The sequence below is a fragment of the Megalobrama amblycephala genome, linkage group LG24, assembly GCF_018812025.1.
Source record: "Megalobrama amblycephala isolate DHTTF-2021 linkage group LG24, ASM1881202v1, whole genome shotgun sequence".
NCBI classification, from domain to species: Eukaryota; Metazoa; Chordata; class Actinopteri; order Cypriniformes; family Xenocyprididae; genus Megalobrama; species Megalobrama amblycephala.
The window spans coordinates 900,091-917,500 of NC_063067.1; the positions used below are offsets into that span (position 1 = coordinate 900,091).

Sequence of the window (17,410 nt, forward strand, 5' to 3'; positions counted from 1 at the left end):
TGCTTCAATTATTATGGCTTGTTTCACACATCACATCTGCAGTGCGCCTTGTAAAAATACAGTTCAAACGCTCTATAAATCTGTTTATGAATGCAATGCTTTGCCGTTTAGGTCATCTGTGGAGCTCGAGTTCAGTAATTCTGAGTGATTTAAGCAGTTTACAGCGACACTTTGAGGTCTGAGGTTTAGATTAGTGGAATTTTTGCCATGCAAATTAGATTTTATGATGATCAAAACTGTGATAGTTTTAACTAGATGATTGACCAATTAAACACTGACTGGACCAGTTGAACCAGCTAAAACCAGCTGAGACCGCTTCAGACGTTAAATCTGAAGAGATTGTTGCAAGTTAGAAAATTAAATGTACTTTATTTTCCTCACATATTAGAAAAATCGAATGTTAACAGGATTGAAAGTATGTTTTTTTATATTCTCTGTTGAAAAAGCTAATATAAAACGACTGAATTAGAGACAGCAGTGGCTGAGCGACTGTAAATGGCTTCCGGTCGTTTCAGTTGTTGTTGTTCTTGCTGAAGAGCACCGAGCAGCAGGTCAGAGCGCCGTCCACCTTCACCTTCTCCTGATTGGACACTGGGATGAGCATGTGATCCTTCAGCTTCTCAAACACCTGCAGCAGGACACACACACACACACACACACACATCAGATGCTGAACATGCAATGTTTATTATATAAATTATATACATTACTGAATTAAATTTTTCTGAGCACATCATGAAATTGTCTTTATTTTAAATAAACAAAAAATTTAAAATGTGTATTTTTTAATATTTTAAATTTTAAAATTATATACATTTTTATGTTTAAATTATATATATATATATATATATATATATATATATATATATATATTTGGTAGTTTTGGTATTTGGTTTATAGGGTTTTGTTTTCTTTCAGATGATAAATATAAATATACCAAAACATAATATAAAAATACATTAAAAAATATAAATAATTTTTTTAAAAATTACTGAATATATATATTTTTATTGGTGATACTTTTTAAAGATAAAAATATATAAAATATCATTTAAATAAATAAATAAGTGATTAACTATTTATTTATTAATAAACTTATATAAACTTGTATTTTTTTTTTTTAAAGTTTTGGTTAATTTTATATATATTTATATATATTTTTCCAACTTACATGAAATTGTCTTTATTTTAAATAAAATAAAAAATACATATATATGTGTGTTTTTAATTTTTATATACATATAAACATATGTATATTTTTATATATATGTTTTAAAATGATATATATAAAATTTCACCAATAAAAAAAGAACCAATAGAATAAAATAAACAGATGTTTAAACTACAACTTTCATATTTTATAAATTATTACATATAGTTAAATTTTTTGTGCTTATAGTATAATTGGAGTTTTAAATTAAATTTTATCTATATATTTTAATTTTATATATATATATATATACATATATATAAAATTAAAACAATAAATTAATATTATTTTTATTTTATAAATATTTTAATTATAGATTTGGTATTTGGTTTATAGGGTTTTGCTGTGAATTGTCTGTCCTTCAGATGATGAATATAAATATACCATATATAATATAAAAATACATTAAAAAATATAAATAACAATTTTAATTAAATTACTGAATAAAATTATTTTTTTTATTGGTCAAATGGTTTTTAAAGGTTAAAAAATTATATAAATTATCATTTAATTAAATAAATAAGTGATTATTTATTTATTAATTAATTAATTTGGTATTTGGTTTATATTTGGTTTATATATATATATATATATATATATATATATATATATATATATATATATAAATAATTATTTTTACAGATGTGCATTTGGGATGAAGAAGTTGAAGTTAAATTGCATTAAAAACAGAAATGTGTTGTAATAAACGCTGTAATTGGGTTTGGTGGGTCATGTGACTCGGAGCGCGCAGCTGTGTGTTAAAAGCGAAACGAGCGAGCAGATCTCAGACGCTGGAGGAGAAACATTACACCATCTCATAAAGAAATGTGTCACTTTATGGAACTTCTCCAAAAGCCCAGCCGTGTTTTCCTAAGAGTCCTCCAGCTCTCCTGAAAATAACCGCACGCATCTCTGACTCCGGACTGAGACTAGTGTAGACAATCACCTCAGTGATGAAACGCTCTGGGACGCCAACATCAACACATCAGCTCCGATCAGTTAGAGATATTCCGGTTAGCTGCTTTTAGTATGTTAGTAGTAACTACTGCTTTAAATATTAGTTACAAGGTGCTAATTGCTATATATTTATTTATATTTATTAATAAATGAATTTATATTTGTATTTATTTTGAAGTTTTGCTATGCATCATCTGTGAATTAGCTCAGATTTAATAGTATTTTTAACATTTAAAAAAAAAAATGGTCTTAAACTTTTGATCAGCTGATGAACAGCCTGTTGGAGTTTAAATGCAATTTTCAATAAATTGCATGCTCTCTATTTTTTGTCTCTTGTTCCTGTTTCTTCTTTTGGCATTTTGAAGCAGTACTTGAAACCTGGTTATGATCCAATAGCGCAAAATGCGTATACTTGTAATGTTTCCCCCGGTCTTAAGATTTGATTTATATATATATTATATATATATATATATATATATATATATATATATATTTTTTTTTTTTTTAATTATTTGGCAAAAAAAAACATAGAAAAACAAAGAACAAAAATTACTATTTCGCTAGATAAATAAGTAAATCTAAGTAATATAATTTAAAAATTCTATTTATCTGAGCAAATCACTTTACACATACCAAAACTTCAAAATAAATACAAAATTAAATCAATTTATATTTGTATTTTTAGTTTTGATGCCAAATACCATATACACCAAATGTTCAGTATAAATATAAATGCATTAACAAATGAAATTAATGAAATTATTTCTATGCACATCAGGAATTTTTGTTTTATTTGTGATATACACACTTATCTTTGTCTGTTTTAATTGAGATATTAGTGATATAACATAGACAACGCCGTGTCGTGTGTGTGTGTGTGTGTGTGTGTGACCTTGGCGCTCTCAGGAAACTCCTCCGGTGTGCAGTGCAGCAGGACGTCTCCTTTTCCCGGCAGCTTCATGTAGACGCAGTTTGCAGCCAAATCATCAGGAACCGTCAGTTTATCATATTTATGATCACTCATCTGCTGCATGATCTACACACACACACACACACACACACACACACACACACACACACACACACACACACACACACACACACACACACAGAGAGATAGACAGACAGGTGAAAGCTCAATACAAACAATATAATTGTCATCACACTTTGCAATATGATGCTACCATACTGCAATTAACTTAAATAAAATAAAATAAACTTAGACAAAATAAAATGACTTACATCAACAATGGATTTCAGGGAAAAAATTAAAAACTAATAAAATAAAAAATTTCCTGGGAATAAAAACAGACTGAACACACACACACACACTCACAATAAGACTTTCTGTCTGTTCAAAACCACACACACACTCAGTCTAATTCCTCTATAATCTATAATAAGCGACTCTTTTAATGAGTAAACCAGAACGCATTAAATCTGCCTTAAACCTCCATCTGCAGCCGTATAAAATCAAGCATAATTACAGCGAGGGTGACGCCACACACAATGAAGCGTTTAGCAGCAAACCATTGTAATGTCTGTAAATGACGCTCCTAAAATCTCTAAATTTAGAGTGAGAATGAGGCTGAACCGCAGAGAAAATCACCAGTGTTATGAGATGCACAAAACCTTCATACTAATAAAAGTGAAACGAGTGTGAGAGCTCGAGCTGACGGGACTCCACCAGTAGAGGGCGACGTTAAACTGAAGACATGATGAATAAGGAAAGAAGCACGACACAAGCTGGTTCGACTGTAAGAAACTCATATTCAGTAGCATGCTAGTATGCAAGTTCAAACATACACTATCCATTCTATTTAGTATACTAGATTAATTGGTGCATCCCAGATCATTAGCATGCTAAAGGTGTGCATTACATACTATCTCTGATGTATTTATGAAGTATGCATCTGTGCATGCTGTGTAGTATTGCATAATCACACTTTTAGATCCTTGAAAATATTTATTATACAAACACGCATACTGGACACTTGCATACTACACACTAGTAAAGTATATATACTTAGTATGTAGTAGAAGTGTGCAAATCATTTGAAGATCAATATGTGACACATGCATTTCAAATTCAGTCTTACACACTCCATTCTATTTAGTATACTAGATTAATTAGTGCATCCCAGATCATTAGTATGCCAAAGGTGTGCATTACATAGTATTTCTGATGTATTTATGAAGTATGCATTAGTGCATGCTGTATAGTATTGCATAATCACAATATTACATCAATATTTTAGATCCTTGCAACTATTTATTCAATTAATGTGTGCATTCACATTTTCTACAGGCCATTTAATGCGTGTAGTAAGTCTCAAAACTTGCATACTTGCTTCATACACACTACATACCAGTGAAGTACATATATTTAGTATGTACTAAAAGTGTGCGAATCATTTGCAGACGCACGCATTTCAAATTCATTCTTACACATTATCCATTCCATTGAGTATGCTAGATTAATTAGTGCATCCCAGATCATTAGTATGCCAAAGTTGTGCATAACATACTATTTCTGATGTATTTATGAAGTATGCATCTGTGCATACTTTGTAGTATTGCATAATCACAATAATACATCAATAATTTAGATCCTTGCAACTATTTATTAAATTAATGTGTGCATTCACATTTTCTACAGATTTAATACATCTCAAATCTTGCATACTTGCTTCCAACACACTACACACCAGTGAAGTACATATATTTAGTACGCAGAAGTGTTTGAATCAGATGCAGATCGATATGATGCAAGCATTTCAAATTTAGTCTTACACACGATCCATTCTATACTGTTTAGTATATTAAATTAGTGCATCCCAGATCATTAGCATGCCAAAGGTGTGCATTACATACTATTTCTGATGTATTTATGAAGTATGCATTAGTGCATGCTGTGTAGTATTACATAATCACAGTATTACATCAATATTTTAGATCCTTGCAAATATTTATTATACAAACCTGCATACTGGACACTTGCATATTAAAGTATTAGTAAAGTACTAGTAAAGTATACATACTTAGTATGTAGTAGAAGTGTGCAAATCATTTAATTTGTGTAGTACATCTGAAAACATGCATACTGGCTAAAAACATATATTTAGTATGTACTAGAAGAAGTGTGTGAATCAGATGAGTTGAATGCATGTTTTTCTGTCCTAAGCGTGTCAAAATGTGCATGTATATGTTCGTCTGTCTACGATTATGCAAATTCAGACCTTTTGTGCCTATTTGCATAGAAAATGCCTGACGCCATTACAGGACCACCTTCAACACCTGTAATCACAACAACTGCATGGATACGGGCCATGTGATTAAACTCTGTGCTAACACGCCTCTCCAGACATGAAGGGGAATGTTGAATCCCTGCTGGGAATCTGGGAATGAGCCAAAGCAACACAGAAGGAGGGATGGATAAATCGGCTTGAGCGATAAGGAAATTTTGGCACGACACAAACGATTTCCATGACGATGGTTTTCATGTTTGTCCTGATCCCATAAAATCCAGACGTTCCAGTGCCAACTCCTGATTCGAATCTGGTCAAGAAGGAATGTCACAGAACAGCCCGTTGTCATTAGACCGGAGATCCGGACGCTGGAGGAATGAAGCGCATTAAGAATGGAGAAAGCCTTTGGACACGTCGTGTTTATCAAGCCAAAATCAAACTCCGGAATGTTTAATACATTTAGAAGATTTTGCTGCCTGGGAATATTTAGTATAGAATATATATATATTCCAAGTGTGCCACGTTATGCTGTTTGAATTTCCATGAGTTTTCCCTGATTTTCCCAGTCCCAGCATTTGAAAGAAATTACACTTGTAATTTGCAATTTCTAGAAGAAGCAAAGTGTGAAAAATTTCCATTAACTTTTGACTAATGTTTAACATTTTAATAATCGCAATCAAATTTCCAGGTTTTTATGACCCTAACCCTAGAGTTCTATATATAAGTACAAGAACTTTATGGATTATTTACATTATGCAATTGTTGTGGAAATACATTTATACCACCATTGAACACATTAAGCAGTCTGTCTAAATAAACATAAATGCCATGTCAGATGAATGTTCTATTTCAATCATGACAACTCTCAGAATAGTTTTAGCATGATATTGAATATGGCAATGTTACAGTATTTGGTCTTGGCAGACTAGATCTGCTGCTGCTGCTGCTGCAGCATGATGATTATTGTTGTTGATTCTGCTGCTGTTGATTATTTCTGCTGCTGATGATTATAGCTGCTACTCCTACTGTTGATTATTGCTGCTGCTGCTGTTGATTATTTCTGCTGCTGATGATTATTTCTGCTGCTGTTGATTATTTCTGCTGCTGATGATTATAGCTGCTGCTGCTACTGTTGATTATTTCTGCTGCTCCTACTGTTGATTATTGCTGCTGCTGCTGTTGATTATTTCTGCTGCTGATGATTATAGCTGCTGCTGCTGATGATTATTTCTGCTGCTGCTGATTATTTCTGCTGCTGTTGATTATTTCTGCTGCTGATGATTATTTCTGCTGCTGATGATTATAGCTGCTGCTGCTACTGTTGATTATTGCTGCTGCTGATGATTATAGCTGCTACTCCTACTGTTGATTATTTCTGCTGCTCCTACTGTTGATTATTGCTGCTGCTGCTGTTGATTATTTCTGCTGCTGATGATTATTTCTGCTGCTGTTGATTATTTCTGCTGCTGATGATTATAGCTGCTGCTGCTACTGTTGATTATTTCTGCTGCTCCTACTGTTGATTATTGCTGCTGCTGCTGATTATTTCTGCTGCTGATGATTATAGCTGCTGCTGCTGATGATTATTTCTGCTGCTGCTGATTATTTCTGCTGCTGTTGATTATTTCTGCTGCTGATGATTATTTCTGCTGCTGATGATTATAGCTGCTGCTGCTACTGTTGATTATTGCTGCTGCTGCTGTTGATTATTTCTGCTGCTGCTGATTATTTCTGCTGATTATTTCTGCTGCTGTTGATTATTTCTGCTGCTGCTGATTATAGCTGCTGCTACTGTTGATTATTGCTGCTGCTGCTGTTGATTATTTCTGCTGCTGCTGTTGATTATTTCTGCTGCTGTTGATTATTTCTGCTGCTGCTGATTATTTCTGTTGCTGTTGATTATTTCTGCAGCTGCTGATTATAGCTGCTGCTGCTACTGTTGATTATTGCTGCTGCTGCTGTTGACTATTTCTGCTGCTGTTGATTATTTCTGCTGCTGATGATTATTTCTGCTGCTGTTGATTATTTCTGCTGCTGATGATTATAGCTGCTGCTGCTACTGTTGATTATTTCTGCTGCTCCTACTGTTGATTATTGCTGCTGCTGCTGTTGATTATTTCTGCTGCTGATGATTATAGCTGCTGCTGCTACTGTTGATTATTTATGCTGCTGCTGTTGATTATTTCTGCTGCTGATGATTATTTCTGCTGCTGCTGCTGATTATTTCTGCTGCTGTTGATTATTTCTGCTGCTGATTATAGCTGCTCCTACTGTTGATTATTTCTGTTGCTGATGATTATTTCTGCTGCTGATGATTATAGCTGCTGCTGCTACTGTTGATTATTTCTGCTGCTGATGATTATAGCTGCTGCTGCTACTGTTGATTATTGCTGCTGCTGCTGCTGCTGTTGATTATTTCTGCTGCTGCTGTTGATTATTTCTGCTGCTGCTGATTATTTCTGCTGTTGATTATTTCTGCAGCTGCTGATTATAGCTGCTGCTACTGTTGATTATTGCTGCTGCTGCTGTTGATTATTTCTGCTGCTGCTGCTGTTGATTATTTCTGCAGCTGCTGCTAGCTGCTGCTGCTGTTGATTATTGCTGCTGCTGCTGTTGACTATTTCTGCTGCTGATGATTATTTCTGCTGCTGTTGATTATTTCTGCTGCTGATGATTATAGCTGCTGCTGCTACTGTTGATTATTTCTGCTGCTCCTACTGTTGATTATTGCTGCTGCTGCTGTTTATTATTTCTGCTGCTGATGATTATAGCTGCTGCTGCTACTGTTGATTATTGATGCTGCTGCTGTTGATTATTTCTGCTGCTGCTGATGATTATTTCTGCTGCTGCTGCTGATTATTTCTGCTGCTGATGATTATAGCTGCTGCTGCTACTGTTGATTATTGCTGCTGCTGCTGCTGCTGCTGTTGATTATTTCTGCTGCTGCTGATTATTTCTGCTGATGATGATTATTTCTGCTGCTGTTGATTATTTCTGCTGCTGCTGATTATAGCTGCTGCTACTGTTGATTATTGCTGCTGCTGATGATTATTTCTGCTGCTGATGATTATAGCTGCTGCTGCTGTTGATTACTGTTGATTATAGCTGCTGCTGCTACTGTTGATTATGCTGCTGCTGCTGCTGTTGATTATTTCTGCTGCTGCTGATTATTTCTGCTGATGTTGATTATTTCTGCTGCTGTTGATTTCTGCTGCTTATTTCTGCTGCTACTGTTGATTATTGCTGCTGCTGCTGCTGATTATTTCTGCTGCTGTTGATTATTTCTGCTGCTGCTGATTATTTCTGTTGCTGTTGATTATTTCTGCAGCTGCTGATTATAGCTGCTGCTACTGTTGATTATTGCTGCTGCTGCTGCTGTTATTTCTGCTGCTGCTGATTATTTCTGCTGCTGCTGATTATTTCTGTTGCTGTTGATTATTTCTGCAGCTGCTGATTATAGCTGCTGCTGCTACTGTTGATTATTGCTGCTGCTGCTGTTGACTATCTCTGCTGCTGTTGATTATTTCTGCTGTTGATTATTTCTGCTGATTTCTGCTGCTGCTGATTATAGCTGCTGACTGTTATTTCTGCTGCTGTTGATTATTTCTGCTGCTGCTGATTATATTGCTGCTGCTACTGTTGATTATTGCTGCTGCTGTTGATTATTTCTGCTGCTGCTGATTATTTCTGCTGTTGATTATTTCTGCTGCTGCTGATTATTTCTGTTGCTGATGATTATTTCTGCTGCTGATGATTATAGCTGCTGCTGCTACTGTTGATTATTGCTGCTGCTGATGTTGACTATTTCTGCTGCTGATGATTATTTCTGCTGCTGATGATTATTTCTGCTGCTGATGATTATTGCTGCTGCTGCTACTGCTGATTATTGCTGCTGCTGCTGTTGACTATTTCTGCTGCTGTTGATTATTTCTGCTGCTGCTGATTATTTCTGCTGCTGCTGATTATTTCTGCTGCTGTTGATTATTTCTGCTGCTGATGATTATTTCTGCTGCTGATGATTATAGCTGCTGCTACTGTTGATTATTGCTGCTGCTGCTGCTGTTGACTATTTCTGCTGCTGTTGATTATTTCTGCTGATGATGATTATAGCTGCTACTGATTATTTTGTTGATGCTACTGTTGATTACTGCTGCTGCAGAGCAAGTATGGACTTGCTACTGCTTATAGACACACAGACACACTGCTGTGAGCATGTAATATGAGCATATATAGACAAATAGAAATCCCATAGCAGATCTGGACAGGTGGAGCTGGAGGAGATGGAGGGGTTTGGAGGAACTCTGATAGCGCTGCAGGACTAGATTGCAGCAAACACTGTATAGCAAACACTGAACACCTTCAGTGTTCATGATTTCAACTGCCTGTTGTCAATTATTTAATTCTCTTAATTCTAGTTTTGATAAGTGTGCCTTTATGTTGAGCCATTTGAATTTAAAGTTTTGACCAAGCGTTCACCGTCATCCCTGCATCAAAAGCTTTGTCTCTAATGCAGTCCAGGCTTGCTGTAAATTTTAGACCAGTATTTTTTTTTTTTGGACACATTCAGGCGTGTTTATACCTTCAGGGCTTTCTGGGCAGCTTCGCTGGATCCGATTGCAATGAGATCTGGTCCGGCCATGCTGCAGAAACTCTTCAGATGGAGACAGCCCTGTACGGGAACCGTGGACACGGCATAGTCCTGTAACAATGGGGAGATACATCAGCACAAAAGCATTTTGGCTCTGACTGGAAAAACATTTGCTCATAAAAACAGAATGAAAAAATTGAGTACTCCAAATAAACTACTAGCGCATTAGCTCAGCTGGTAAATAAAGTGGAAAAAATTGTTTGCTTATTGGAAAAAGACACCTAAAGCGCTCCAGACTTTGGAAAGGGAGGACAATTTGCTCAGGGATTCTTGAGGAGAGAACAAGGGAACCTTTCTAAGGAGAGTATGAATGTATTTACAAACACTGCTCTCAGTGGTACTATGAGCACGTTCAACAAGCATCTCTGCTTTCACTTTAGCGACCCGGGCGACTTTGTACAGCTGCCTGCGTAAAAGTTTCCATAAGCCATCAGCGTGTGAATGATAAGGAGCTGCAGGCATCTTCAAGCTCGTTTGCAGATCGTTACGAAATCATGACGTTAAAAGCATCTGTGACATTAACAAAGAATGTTCTGTTTTTACAACAAGCTTTTGATTTTCATTCAGAAATTTGTGGTTGACGGGGTCCATGGCCTGCAGAACCAGCTTTTCCGAAAACATCCCAGCTGGGGCTTATTCTGATCCACACTAAATACTGAGAGTCTGAATATGTAGAGAACAGTATGAAAGCTGGACAGATGGATAGATAGCATAGATAGACAGACAGACAGACAGACTCACCTTAAACGTGTCGGCCAGGATCTCCGCTCCTCTCTGATTGGTTCTCTTGGATAATCCCACAAAGAACTCTCTACCTGAACACCAAAACACATGTTTACTTTCACTTCCAGAAGAAGCGTCAGGAGCTGATCTGCTAACAGGTATTAACTGAAGCACACGAGTGCCAGTCTAGACTACAATTTGGATTGTATCTGTTTTCCGTCATTGATCAAAGGAGACCAAACTCAATTGCAGTGAGAAGTTAGTTAAAGTTTCTTCATGACTCTCTGGGTTCATTTGGTTCAACTCTACATCAGTGCCACTGAACCTTCTGATCTAAGGCCAGTGAGAAGCTTTATCAACGTTTGGCAGTATAAAAAGACTGTCTCTGAGTCGTATGACTTTATGTTCCATTTAAATGGTGATCTGAGATCAGTTTCTCACATATTCTGGTGTAATAGTTCAGGTCTGCACATCAATAGTTCTGGTCTGATCTGCGAACAGAGTAACGTGACACTTGAATCCAGAACAGTAGCCACTAAACGTTTTACACAGGAGATACGAGCTTCATGACGCCAGAAGGAAATGTTTCTGGCTGGGAACGACTCCAGCCGAACGTCTCCAGACTCAATTAGGTGTACGGCTGCAGTTTTCCATCCACCGCTAAAGGTGACCCATATTCAATCTGAGGAACGAAGCAGACACAATGTACATTTCCACAGCGTCTGAAGCAGATTCACAGCTGTGGATTTTAGGAAAACTGTTTAAAAGTAAAACTGTTTGGCTGTGGGTTCCTTTAGGGCAAGGGTGTCCAAACTCGGTCCTGGAGGGCCACTGTCCTGCAGAGTTTACCTCTAACTTACCACAACACACCTGTCTGAAAGTTTAATTTGTATGTCTAAAAACCTTGATTAGCTGGTTCAGGTGTGTTTAATTGGGGTTGGAGCTAAACTTTGCAGGACAGTGGCCCTCCAGGAGCAGGATTGGACACCCCTGCTTTACGGTCTCTGTTCAACAAAGGCATTATAGGCTGAACTGGTACCTGTGAACAGGACATCTCCTCCATCCAGTGTGGCCGATTCATCGGTCATCTCAACAATATTCAGGCCTGAGCTTAGTCAACGCGTCTTTCATGGCCTCCGTCTGGAACAGAAAGACATTTACAATTACTCATTAAGCAGACACTTTCAAAATCATTTCTCAAACAAAATCAGCAAAACAGCCCAGCAACTGCATAGCAACCACTCAAAATTTCCTAGTAACTGCAGTGAAACTCCATAGAAACCACATAAAACACCCTAGCAACTGTAGCTACAAGCTACTTAGCAACAAAATATATCCCATTCAGAAAACCTTAACCACATAGCAACACCCTGACAACTGTCCAGAACACTTTTTCAACCATATAGAAACGCCCTAGAAACTATGAAGAAAACACTAGCAACTGTATAGAAAGAAAATATTATACCACTCAGAACACCTTACATAGCAACACCCTGGCAACGGCCCAGAATGCTTTTTCAACCTTATAGCAACACCTTAGAAACTACCCAGAACACCCTAGCATCTGTAAAGGAACAAAGTATATACCACTCAGAACACCTTACATAGCAACACCCTGGCAACTGCTCAGAATGCTTTTTCAACCTTATAGCAACACCTTAGAAACTACCCAGAACACCCTAGCATCTGTAAAGGAACAAAGTATATACCACTCAGAACACCTTACATAGCAACACCCTGGCAAATGCTCAGAATGTTTTCTCAACCTTATAGCAACACCTTAGAAACTACCCAGAACCCCCTAGCAACTGTATAGCAAGAAAAGGATATACTGTACCACTCAGAACATACTGCAACACCCTACCACTCAACCAGAACACTTAGAAACTACCCAGAACACCCTACATAGCAAAGTATATAACTTAGAACCCTTATGTAGCAACTGACAACTCCCAGAATGCTTTTTCAACCTTATAGCAACACCTTAGAAACTACCCAGAACCCCCTAGCAACTGTATAGGAACAAAGTATATACCACTTAGAACACCTTATGTAGCAACACCCTGACAACTGCCCAGAATGCTTTTTTTGCAACCTTATAGCAACACCTTAGAAACTACCCAGAACCCCCTAGCAACTGTATAGGAACAAAGTATATACCACTTAGAACACCTTATGTAGCAACACCCTGACAACTGCCCAGAATGCTTTTTTTGCAACCTTATAGCAACACCTTAGAAACTACCCAGAACCCCCTAGCAACTGTATAGGAACAAAGTATATACCACTTAGAACACCTTACGTAGCAACACCCTGGCAACTGCCCAGAATGCTTTTTCAACCTTATAGCAACACCTTAGAAACTACCCAGAACCCCCTAGCAACTGTATAGGAACAAAGTATATACCACTTAGAACACCTTATGTAGCAACACCCTGACAACTGCCCAGAATGCTTTTTTGCAACCTTATAGCAACACCTTAGAAACTACCCAGAACACCCTAGCAACTGTATAGCAAGAAAAGGATATACCACTCAGAACACCTTAGCAACCACATAGCAACACCCTGGCAACTGGCCAGAACACTCTTTCAACCATATAGCAATGCCCTAGAAACACAGAAGTATATCCCACACAAAGTGTATCCCACTTAGAAAACCTTAACAACCACATAGCAACACCCTAGCAACTATCCAGAACACTCTTTCAACCATATAGCAATGCCCTAGAAACACAGTGTATGCTACAGTATATGACATCACCACTGAACCACATCCAGGGATTTTTTTAAAGCCAAGTCAGAGACGAGAGCCTTCGGCTATCTGATAGTTGGAGGTAAAACATCATGATGCAATTATTAAATGTGTTTATAGTCACATACGCCCTGAAACACAGTGGATAAATGAGTTGTGTTTATGGAGGAGAGAGAGAGAAAGAGAGAAGCATCCGGATCTGGATTGAGTTTCTCTGAATGACAACATGCTCCCAATCCCGTCCAAGAGCCAGGGTCAGAATTAACAAGGATTTGAGGGGGAAAATGTCATCGCAAGTAACAAAAATCTTCTAGATATTTGTAATATTAAATTAAACATTAAACATTAAACATTATTTTCTCATGTGACAGTCGAACAGTGTATAAAGTTTCTGAGAGGCCAATAAAAACACAATGTGAGGGGCAGCAGTGCTGTGATTGGCTGATTAATGACTGTCATGTTCACAATCAGTGTTGGGGTAACTCGAGTTATGCTTTTTTAGAAAGTAACACATTTCCCCAGCACTGTCCTCAAATCTACACGAGCATGTCACACTGTAAGAAATTACTCCGTAAACAACTCTTACGCGGACATCACCACTTACTGTCACATACAAATGGAAATGAACTCGAAATAACAATCTGAGTCGCTTCCCTCGACTAACAGTCCAAAAAAGTGATTTCTGCGACATCAAACATCATAGCGGTGTAAAAATCCAACTGAACTCTGCCCTCATAAAAGTAAAAATGCTCCTGTTAATCCAATCCCGGAGGTGAAAATCGGCCCATAAAGAAAAAGTTAATTTCGGACACTGCCAAAACCCGTCGATGACATCATCACGAGGGGCCGGGGGGGGGGTGATGTCATGCTGAAGGAAACATGTAAAACTTTTATGAGGAGAAAAGATGAAGAGGAAGTGACCTGCAGGGAGAAGAGGAACGCCATCCGTCAGAGGACAGAGGTGTGAAGGTGTGTGTGTGTGTGCGTGCGTGAGAGTGTGTGTGTGTGTGTGTGTGAGAGTGTGTTTTACGGGTTGTTTTAGCAGTTCTCGGGGGTCTGTGACCGAGGCTCTGTTTTTTTTTAAAGGATGAATCAGTGTTTCCACGGCGATATCTAGCGGTGAGGTCACTGTGGACTCCGCTTCCCCTCACTGCTGTCGCCAAGCATGAGGTCATCCAGGTATGTCGCCACGGCAACCATGACCTCACTTAAGTAATAAAGACACACAGCAAACACCCAACAAACACACAGAGCACATGTGACATAACAAGATTAGTTTTGAGTTGCATCACTAGTAGTGCTGTCCATAAAGTGTGTTTTGATCTAATATAACTTCATGTCTCTTTTAATTAGTTTATCGATGCTTTTCAACCAAAAAAAGATAAAAAAGGATATATATATATATATATATACACAAAATACACAGAAAATGCTTTTAACGAACCCCTGTTGTGTCACAGTTGTGTGTGATGATCCACTGATGATCCGTCCGTCTGTCAAACACACATCACCACCAAAACAACATCCTCTCAAATTTGTCTGACGAACACGCATTCAGCGATTTCATCTGAAGAAATATTAATTGACTTACATTTTAGACAATTCTAAGCACCAGTTTTTTTTCTCTATTTTGGCGACAGAAACGGTTCCAAACAAACAAATCTACAGCAGTGTTTCATTACTGATGGAACAGAACGGTTGAGTAAACGATTCAACGACTCACTCAGTAAGTGATCTACTTACGGTTTCAGTTTAATTTTTCATTCATTTCATTTTATTTTTCCATCAAATTCAAAAGGTTACTTTTAAAACATTATTTGTGCAGTTGTAATTGTAACTTCATTTGATTGGTAACAGCTCTATAAAGCATCTTATTATTCTGATGTTTCAGGCAGTGAATGTGGATCTTTTAGAAGAATTTGAGGAACGCTGGTCTTGACCACAACACTCGGTGTGTCCACCTCACCCGTCTTTCATTTTGTCCTGACGCGCTCGAGCCTTCCCGCATGGATCAGCGCTGGCCATTATCCCTCCGAGAGTAGGATGAGATACCTGCCACATTCCTGCCATTCCACTGCGCATGAGCGCACGGATCTGTGACGGAGAACCGGCTCTCACCAGATACAGTGTCTCGTGTACGGTCTTGAATAAAGGGCCTACGGTACAGACTAGACCGCGTCATAGTGCCGGTCACCGTCAGAAACAATCACTGCGATCCATGTCAGAAAAACTCAATGGCTCTACTCCAAACGCCAGGGGGATGCTCGCATGTGAGGGTGTAAATGATACGATTACAGTGAATAATAAATGAGGGTCTTGGAGAAGGTGGGGAGACCATTTTGTCCACCAGCAATCAGGGAACATAAAACCTGCCGCAGAAGAGAGAGAGACGCACATCGAATAAAAAGAAAGAAGTTATCAGCGCGCCGGAATGTAAATGTCACTGGCGAGGAGAAGGAGAGCTCAGATAAGCTTTATCGGATCACGGCAGGAACTGGATCTGCGGAGTCTGACGTCACAGAGGAGCGCAGACGCAGACACAGACGCAGACGCAGACGCACGGATCAGAGATTCCAGCAGAACACAGACTCTCGGACCATCAACACCCCAGGACTAGAGTTACGGATGAGGGCCTTTTGTCTATAAACATCAAATGAACTGAAAACAGATTCACACCAAAAAAAAAAAAAAAAAAAAAAAAAAAAAAAAAAAAAAAAAAAATATATATATATATATATATATATATATATATATATATATATATATATATATATATATATATATTATATAAAAATATTAACAAAATATATATAAAACAATTATGTAAAAATAATATCTGACCAAACTTCAAAATCAAAAAGAATAAAGTAAAATACAAAATAAAAACAAAATTAAACAATATATAATACTAAAAAATAAAATATAAAAATATATAAACAAGATAATATTGACTCTGATGAAGTCAAAAAGAATAAAAAAATTAAGAAAAATTATAATACTAAAAATAAAAATATAAAAATAATTATTTAAAAATAATAATAAAAGGAAAATTCACCCCAAAATGTGGTCAAAAAAGAAAAAATTTAACAAAAAACAAGGAATATAATTTATAATATTAAATTTATAATAAATATATATAATCTGACCAAAAGTTGTAGTCAAAAAGAATAAAAGTAGAATAAAAAAAACCAAAACCAATTTATAATACTGAAAATAAAATATAAAAAATGTATAAAAATACAAGATAAAATCAGACCAAAAGACGAAGTCAGAAAGAATAAAAGAATAAATAAATAAAAGAATAATAATTAGTGCTGTCAAACTGATTAATCACAATTAATTGCATCTAATTTAAAAGTGTGTAAATATAGATGTCTGTACATATATATATATATATTATACACAAAGTTTGTTAGATGCAATTAACTTGCAATTAATCTATTCGACAGTACTATTTATAATACTAAAAATAATAGAATATAAAATGAACGCATCTAAATATCTGTAAACATCAGATGAACAGAGAAGCAGACGACGTGTTTATGCTTTACTTCTGGTTTAATATGACTGAAGTTTGACCGCAGCTGCTGAAGTTAACGAGGCGCGTTTGACGTGTTTAAAAGAAGTCTCGCTGAGGGAATTCCTCCGGCGTTCACGTCACGGTCACGAGATTCACAATCCACGACTGCAGAACACCTTCAAACAACCTGACGCACATGCAGCTCGAGTAATGATGCATTGAGGAGTGAAGCGCAATATTCCAGACGTGAACAATTCCTCAAAAATGTCTTAGCAACCACCCAGAACACCCTAGCAACCCCTCAGACCCAGCCAGCACAGATCCTGTGTTCCTGAACTCATCCCAGGAGC

General features: G+C 37.0%; 1 protein-coding gene across 1 annotated transcript in view; it reads right to left on the reverse strand.

Annotated features, from left to right (window-relative positions):
- Positions 1–342: 342 nt before the first annotated feature.
- Positions 343–17,410, reverse strand: part of ddah1 (dimethylarginine dimethylaminohydrolase 1) — a 58,840-nt gene continuing 41,772 nt past the window's right edge. Inside the window, 6 exon segments of the mRNA XM_048177178.1 lie at positions 343–628; positions 3,060–3,203; positions 9,995–10,114; positions 10,805–10,878; positions 11,826–11,889; positions 11,891–11,926. Coding sequence (XP_048033135.1) covers positions 512–628; positions 3,060–3,203; positions 9,995–10,114; positions 10,805–10,878; positions 11,826–11,889; positions 11,891–11,926 — 555 coding nt within the window. The 3' untranslated portion in view covers positions 343–511.